The 8,797-nt window shown below is 34.9% G+C and overlaps 1 protein-coding gene across 2 annotated transcripts; it reads left to right on the forward strand.

The window, feature by feature from the left end:
• The first annotated feature begins 413 nt into the window (after positions 1–413).
• LOC111381055 (putative late blight resistance protein homolog R1B-17) lies at positions 414–4,493 on the forward strand. Of its 2 annotated transcripts, XM_023004757.1 has the most exons (6): positions 414–3,053; positions 3,120–3,179; positions 3,250–3,309; positions 3,381–3,440; positions 3,679–3,782; positions 3,996–4,493. In XM_023004757.1, the coding sequence occupies exons 1-5, from the start codon at positions 429–431 to the stop codon at positions 3,712–3,714; spliced, it is 2,841 nt and encodes a 946-aa protein (XP_022860525.1). In that variant the 5' UTR covers positions 414–428; the 3' UTR covers positions 3,715–3,782; positions 3,996–4,493. The 2 variants fall into 2 exon arrangements, with proteins under 2 accessions (XP_022860525.1, XP_022860526.1); XM_023004758.1 differs by lacking the exon at positions 3,381–3,440.
• The last annotated feature ends 4,304 nt before the right edge of the window (positions 4,494–8,797 follow it).

Here is an 8,797-nt window from a genome sequence, read left to right on the forward strand (position 1 = left end):
AAAAAAAAAGTGTAATTGGAGAGCAACCTTTAAATTTACACCTTGGAAAAAAGAAGAATTATGGCTATTTTATGGATGTAAATCTCACGAGCGGGTATTTTTCAATAGTTAGAAGGGTTTGGGATGCAATGATTGAAAGGTTTGGAAAAAATTTGCTCGTATCTTTCAAATGTTTGATGCCTTTGTGTTGCAATTTTTATAATGCCTTCTCACCAATAATTACATTCTTTAAAAATGAATTTGCTGTGAGTTATATTATCGAGGATCTGTTAGGAGATAATCCAACCCACAATGTAATGACCAATGAAAGAAGAATTCAATGCTAGAAGACTATTCCAAAAATTGCATCGGCGAGTGGGTTAATGTTGACCAAAGTGAACAAATTACCTTTGTGCCCCCCGTGGCATTACCCATTTCTTGCATTAACAATGCTTCCTCGATGTGTTGATTTTTCATTTCTTTGCTTGACCAATTTTTTTCTGAGATCTGAAATGGCTTATGCTGCTGTTCTTTCTCTTAATGAAACTCTTCATCAGATCTTCTTTGGAGATACATTTTGTACTCTTTATGATAGTAGGAAACGAAATACTCTAATACAAAAGGTCAATGAAATCAAAAATTTGCTGATAAAATTATCCCAAAATAGCAGCGAAGAAGTGAAGTTGTTGGAAATAAAAATCAGAGATATGGCTTATCATGCTGAAGATGTCATTGAAGTCTTGCAAATAGGCTTGCAGAAAAGATCTGATTCTAGGATGCAAGAGGATTTAATAACAGAAATGGATACTACTATCAAGGACTTGCACGAAGTAATAACAGAAATGGAAACTATCATGGAAGAGATGGAGAAGATTAAAGGCGGGAGTGGCGAACAAAATCTTCCTGTAAATTGGAATTATTTTTCATCAAGATCAGCTCCTGGTGGCCGGACTAACATGGTGGGATTTGGTGAAGACTTGATGCAGATCAAGGATCGACTCTGTAATGTACAAAAATCGACACGCCAAACCATTCCAATTGTTGGGATGGGAGGCATCGGTAAGACTACTCTGGCAATGAATGTTTATAATGATCCAGTTATCGCAGATCACTTTTATTTATGTGCTTGGGTAACAATTTCTCTACAATATCATATTACGGAAATTCTTCTCGGCATTCTAGATGACATTGGTGTTCTTACCAATAAGATACGCAAAGAGAGTGATGAACAACTAAAAGAACGTGTATACAAAAGTCTCAAGGGCCGGAGATACCTGATTGTAATGGACGATGTGTGGAGTACAAATGCTTGGAATGACATACAAATGTTATTTCCCGATGACAATAACGGGAGTCGAATCCTATTGACGACCAGACTAACCCATGTAGCGGATTATGCCAGTTCAACTAACCCTCCTCACCTGATGCATTTTCTAACTGAGGAAGAAAGTTGGAATTTACTTTGTCAAAACGTCTTTAGAGAAGCAAATTGCCCTCTTGAGTTGGTAGATGTCGGAAGCAATATAGCAAAAAATTGTCAAGGACTTCCATTATTAATTGTGGTGGTTGCTGGACTCCTTGCAAAGAAAAATAAGTCACTAGATTACTGGAAGTATCTTGCCGTGAATTTAAGCTCAATTATAATAGAAAAAAAGGATCACTGCTCAGAGATATTAACTTTAAGTTACAATAACTTGCCTCCTCTTTTGAAACCATGTTTTCTTTACATGGGAATTTTCCCAGAAAACTATGAGATTCCTGTCTCTAGACTCATCAAATTATGGGTGGCTGAGGGATTTGCAAACCACCCATTCGAAGCTGAGAGATATCTGATGGATCTTATAGGCAGAAATCTTATTTTGGTAGGTCAAAAAGGATCCATTGATGGAAAAATTAAGACCTGCAGAATGCATGATCTTCTGAAAGTTCTTTGCGTGAGAATAGCTCATGAGGAGAATTTTCTTTACGTCAAGAGCAGGCATCTGCGCTTCCTTCCACAAGAGATAAGTTTCAAGCGCCGTCTGAGTATTCATGACGATGCTTCATATAGTGGCAGTGAGGAGGATGTCACAATGCAATCAATGGATCTTGTCCGTTCTTTTATATATAATGGTTGGGATGAAACTCAGTTACATTCTTATTATTATTTTGGTTGTCGACTGCTAAGGGTATTGGATATGGTTGGAGTAGAGCTTAGCGGGTTCCCGGAGGAAATACTGCTCCTAGTTAACTTGAGATATGTTGCTATCGCCTGTCATGCCGTGATTCCTGCTTCTATTACCGTACTTTGGAATCTAATTACTTTAATTGTTGAAGACTCAACGGGAATTGCAAGTATACTGCCCATTGAGATTTGGAATATGCCACGATTGAGACATCTCAAATTCTCTCGAGTTTTCCTGCCTGCTCCTCTTCATGCTAGTCCTTTCCTTCGTTTAAACTCACTGTCTGTTTTGGACAGTTTGGATTATGACATTGGCCAAATAACTCCATTGTTAAAGAAATTGGGAATTCATTATAATTCCCAGTCATCTCACTCTCTCAACCATCTTGCCTATTTCCTAAACCTAGAAACGCTGAAGATTCTCTTTGACTCGCCAGCAAATTCTACATTCATTAACACTGCTTTGCCATCATGTCTCAAGAAGATAACTTTGGAGCGTGGTAGAATTGACTGGGAATACATGAGGATTTTTGGTTCCTTGCCCAATCTAGAAGTGCTAAAATTGCGTGAGTATGCCTTCCAGGGCAGAGAGTGGATACCAAATGAAGGGGAATTTCTCCAACTGAAATTCCTGTTAATTTGGGAGACAGATTTGGAGCACTGGAGAGCCAAAGATACCCATTTTCCACGTCTGGAACACCTTATCCTCAGGAATTGCTCAAATTTGGTAGAGGTCCCATCTGATATTGGTGAAATACCAACACTTGAAACTATTGAGATAGATTACTCCAGTCCTTCCGCTGTGGATTCGGCAAAGAAAATACTTGAAGATCAACTATACCAGGGAAACGATGGCCTTAAAGTTTTTGTCCATCCAACAAAAACACAAGTCTATCCACTAAAATTTGGGGTAATTACTGATCCTATATTTATATGTTGCTTTCTTAATTTTTAGTTATTAATTAACTTCCAACAGATCCAGCAAGATGAATCAGGTCGCTTCTATCGAAGAAAAACCAAACTTGATGAGTTCAAGGTAAATCATTTCCTCAACCCATATTTGTATGTTATTTCTTAATTTTTATATATCAATTAACTTCCAACAGATCCAGCAAGATGAATCAGGTCGCTCGGATGGAAGAAAAACCAAACTCGATGAGTTCAAGGTTAATCACTTCCTCAACCTATATTTCTATGTTACTTTCTTAATTTTTAGATATTAATTAACTTCAAACAGATCCAGCAAGATGAATCAGGTTGCTTCTATCGAGGAAAAACCAAACTCGATGAGTTCAAGGTAAATCATTTCCTCAACATATTATTGTGTATTACTTTCTTAGGTTTTAGATACACGAAGGCAAATATTGATCACCAATGCTTGGGAAAAAATTATGATCTGGAGATAACTTCTGATTCAAGTATCCCTCACTTAATATTTGACGTAGAATAGCTTCACTTTAGTTAATACTTCAAAGCTATCATCTCATTCACAGTCTCAATTGAGCAACTACTCACCAGGTATTATGTATTGTCAGACTGAAGAAAAATCTGGAAGCAGCTCCGATGCTTAGGAATTTTTTCTCCAGCTCTACCTTCGGAAATGGATTTATTGAATTCCGGAGCGCGTGAAGATTGGGAGGTATCTAAGTAATCAACTCAATCAATTCCTTGGCCAATAACTATATCTTACTTCCTTACCTTTTAGTTACAAGAAGCAAAATTATCATAAAAGAATTAGGATCCATTCTGAAGTAGAATATCCTCATTTTAGTTAATAGTTGAAAACTATCACCGTCGTCTCTTTCACAAGTCTCAATTAAGCAACTACTCACCAAGAATTATGGATTGTCAGGCTAATATGAAGTCTAGAAGCAGCTCCAATTCTTAGGAAATTTTTCTCATGGATTGACTGAATTCTGAAACGCATGAACACTTGGAGGTATCTGAGTAATCAACTCTTCCTTCTTCCAACACCATATATGCCTTCTTGAGTTTCATCACTTGTACAATTACAGTTTGTTTGTTATTATTGAGATTGTGTTTTAATTTTAAAGGATTTTTAGTTTTGGATTGTACTATGTTATCCCGATTATTCTGTGGATAATGCTACTTTGCCATAAGCCTAGGTGGCGGGAAGTGATTTGATGGAAAAGACAACTGTTTTTAAATAGTCCAATGATAGAGTGTCATGTGGCACTATATCAACCATTATCTATAGTATTCTAGCACCGTAGCCTGGTGGTTGTTCTGTACAACATTATTGATTTCACTCGTCTTCAAAGCATTTTACCTTTGTAAAACGATTAATTCAGCATTTGATGTGTTGTGCTAAAGTTCCAAGTTTTGAGAATTCCTGTTTGTACACTTATCTTTCTATTTAGCAAAAAAAACTTCTTTAAATGTTTCACTCAACAAAATGTGAATTAAGATATTACTTTTTAGTGCATATTGTCCTGCTTAAAAATACATTTTGAGGTGCTTATTTGGATCATCCTTTTAAGTGGAGCTAAGGGTGAACACGGTTCGGTTGGTTGATTTTTGATCTATTTTCATACTAAATCATTTAAAACGGTTTTAAAAAAAATAAATCCAAACCATATCTTTTTAATCTTCAAATCAAACTAACTTTTAAGGTTCCTTTTGGTTTAAACTATTGTTTACTTAGTTATATAAAGTTTAAACCTCTCAAATAAAATAAAACATAAATATTTTAGCAATCAAAATTGACATATGTTGCATTTCTATATTCGGTACAAAGTAATAAATATCATAATATGCATAACCATTTCATAAGTATGAGTTAAACAATTCAAATATTGGTTCTTGACACCATTGATAATACCTTCCAATGATAATAGCTAGAGATGTTGTATTGGAGATGAACTTTTGTGGACATTCTTTATTTAGTTTATATAACAATTTTTTAGTGCCATTCATATTGGTATTTGAGAAGCTCTGAAAATTACGGGCACACTTTCGCACAAATTATTGTTAACGGAGGGGAAATTAAAGATAATTATACTATTTTCAAGTTATTTGATGAGTTCTTATGTATATACAAACTAAGGGTAATTATACTATTCATATTAATATTTGAAATTTTACCACTAAGTAACTTTGAGAATGTAATTTCCCAAATTGTTTAACACCATTCATCACTATTTACGTTTCTTTCTATCCAAAAATTGAAAAGCGGGAGACTTTTTAAATAGTAATTTGAGCAATAAAAAGTGCACATTAAGTCAGGAAATTTAAATCATTTAACCGAAGGCAAATAATTTTTCACTATTTCAAGTAAGTTTGTTTCTAAAAATTGTTTTCCGTAATTATCACTCTTTAACGATTCTAAAAATTATACGGTGGTTAAATAAGTCATCTAAGCACAACATATCAAAGTTGCATAATTTGTTGAAACCCATTAGTGCTTCAAATCATGGGCGGACCAGGGGACGGGCCTAGGGGGTCACGTGACCCCTAGATTTTGGGGACAGAAATTTTTTTATTTTTTATTTTTTTTTTAATTTTTTTTTTTTTTAAATTAGAAAATAAAAGTCTAAACCCTACATTTATATAATGCAACCAGCGTTGGAGCTTTGCCTGTTTCTCTGCCACCATTTGAATAATCCCCTGCATTAATATGCCATTACCATTTATCCACTGGCCACCACTTCACATCTTCACCATTTGAATAAGCCATTAGCCACCACCAATTTGAATTAACCCCATTTAAAAAAGCCCCACCACAACCTGCCATTCAGCCATTGTTTTCGCTGTCACGTTGTGCATCGTCTTCTGTGCTGGTCTACATATTTTTGTGGTCCGCATATTTCTAAAATAAAAGTATTTTAGAAATGGGAAATTTCAATTGTATTCGGACGTTTACACGCCCCTCACATGGGAGTGGGGCTCACGCATGACACGCCCTCACATGGGGGGTGGATAACTGGCGTGTAAATGTCCGGATACAAGTAGCTTGGTCCTTCAGAAATTCCACCATTTTTTATGTTAATTTAATATAAATATCCTCTGCATCTTATGGCAATTACATTCCCATTAGTAATTCATTAGTATATTGCTATATTTTTTTCTTTTATGCTCAACAGACACGAACAATTAATAACAACAGCTTCGAAGTAGTAAACAATCAATTAAAACAATCAAATTTATAGACGATAATAAATACTTTCTACAACTATCATGACACGGTGTCAGTGATTGCAATTAAAAAAAGGTTACGTTCTAAATTATCGGTCCATAGTTGTAGTAATGCATAAAAAAATGTCCTAGACAAGTACAGTTGTAAAGTATAGTTGTAGAAAGTATTTATTATCGTCTATAAATTTGATTGTTTTAATTGATTGTTTACTACTTCGAAGATGTTGTTATTAATTGTTCGTGTCTATTGAGCATAAAAGAAAAAATATAGCAATATACTAATGAATTACTAATGGGAATGCAATTGCCATAAGATGCAGAGGATATTTCTATTAAATTAAAATGAAAAAATAGTGGAATTTCTAAAGGGCTGAGCTACTTGTACCCGGACATTTACACGCCCAGTTACCCACCCCCACGTGAGAGCATGTCGTGCGCGAGCCCTGCTCCCATGTGAGGGGCGTGTAAACGTCCTAATACAAATGACATTTCCCATTTCTAAAATACTTTTATTTTAGAAATATGCGGACCACGAAGATATGTAGACCAGCACAGAAGACGATGCACAACGTGACAGCGAAAACAATGGCTGAATGGCAGGTTGTGGCGGGGCTTATTCAAATGGGGCTTATTTTAATGGGGCTTATTCAAATTGGCAGTGGCTAATGGCTTATTCAAATGGTGAAAACATGAAGTGGTGGCCGGTGGGTAAATGGTAATGGCATATTATGGCAGGGGATTTTACACAGAGGTACTTTTTAAAATAGCTTGGTCAAACAACCAAATTTTCATTTTGACCATTTTTTTTTTGTATTCACCACATTGGCCTATTGCCATTAAAAAGACAATTCTACCATTATTCATGTTTAATAATTACAAAAGTATATCAATTGTTTAAAAGACAATAATACCCTTAATAGTTTAAATAAATTCTGTTACTTCCATACGTAAATTTCAAAATCAGTTTTGGTTTATCAGTTTCTCCAATACAGTAAAAAAGAATTTTTTCCTTCCATCTGCTAAAATATTGAAATCTCCCAAAATTATCAAAGGTTCAAGAAAGAAACAATACTCACAGTCAGCACTGGAAATTGGTATGTGTAAATACGTATTTTGAATTTTGTTTTAGTTAAGTTTACTGTTTGAATCTGTAAATAATTATTTTGAGAAAGGCAGATGAATTTTACAGTATTTAAACACAGATTTATAATTTTTTTATAGCAAAAACAACAAAAGAAATTCATCTCTGTATGCATATATTTTACAGGAAAAATTTATAGGTGTCTGTAAAATAAATATTTAAACATTATTTCGTTGAAAAAGAGAAAAAATAAAAAATTAGAGCGTAAATTTCAGATGAAACGGACGAAAAAAGTTGGGTCAAATGTTTCCAGCCGGCCCAGTTGTCGGGGCCGGATGGAAACAGCCGACTGTTCCCAGCCCTTTTTTTTTTCCCTTCAGATTTTAGAATTTATTTGTTCATTAATATATGTTTATTGAAATAAATATTAATGAATATTTAAATAGTAATTGAAATAAATATTTTTGAAACAATTAAAATAATCAATGAATTATTTAAAGTATTAAATTAAATTAAATATGAAATGAACAATTTAAAAAATTATATATTAATTCTTTATTTTTAATTTGTGGCAGATATGGCATCAGCATGTGTCCCAATTTGTTACTTTGGTGAATTTCAAAGGAATGAAAATGCTCAGTGGGAATGGAAATGGACGAGTGAAGGAGATGGGGTTAAAGCAATTTTTATAACAAGGAGTACATCGTTCGCAGAAATGTACAGTGATATACAAAACATGCTTAACGTCGATCCCTCTCAGTACGATATGGAATTGGGATTTTTGTTTCATAAGCATTCAACCATTTCAATTCCACCTATGAAAGTTACTTCTGAAGTGGAAATGAAACATCTAATTAAATTGAATCAAGGCCGGAAGTCGACTCCTATTTGCGTAACTTTATTGGGGAAGAATGTCCACGAGGGGGAACACGAAGTTTCAAATGAAGAGAATCGTAATGTAAATGATGTTTGGGATACAATTCAGATTGTTCGTGAAGATGATGTGGTTATTCCCGAGACCACTGCTACTCACCATGGTCACACTGTTACGCACAGAATTCCATCGATAGTTGAAGACAACGAGAATGAAAATGCATTTACAAACAAGGATTTGATTGCTTTATCTCGTAGGAGACATGAGTCGGGTGGGAGCTCGCAGGCCGGACCGAGTACACGGTCCTCTAATTGTTCGCGTGTAGTTCCCGATGATGAAGATGTATATGTCGAGCAACTATTCGAATCAAAGAAAGAATTGCAAGAAGCTGTGCACCGGATTGCTTTAAAACATAACTTCGAGTTTAAAGTGAAGAAATCAAACAAGTCGTTATACACAATTATCTGCGTTGACGACAGTTGCCATTGGCGTTTGCGAGCGACTAAGATGGACACGAATGAGTTCTTTGTAGTTCGTAAGTATG

The sequence above is a fragment of the Olea europaea genome, unplaced genomic scaffold (assembly GCF_002742605.1).
Source record: "Olea europaea var. sylvestris unplaced genomic scaffold, O_europaea_v1 scaffold2243, whole genome shotgun sequence".
Classification (NCBI taxonomy): Eukaryota; Viridiplantae; Streptophyta; class Magnoliopsida; order Lamiales; family Oleaceae; genus Olea; species Olea europaea.

Coding starts and splice junctions, on each gene's coding strand:
- LOC111381055 (XM_023004757.1), top strand. CDS start 429: ATGCTTCCTCGATGTGTTGATTTTTCATTTCTTTGCTTGACCAATTTT. Junction 3,054..3,119: donor TCTATCCACTAAAATTTGGG/GTAATTACTGAT, acceptor AACTTCCAACAG/ATCCAGCAAGATGAATCAGG. Junction 3,441..3,678: donor CCAAACTCGATGAGTTCAAG/GTAAATCATTTC, acceptor ATGTATTGTCAG/ACTGAAGAAAAATCTGGAAG.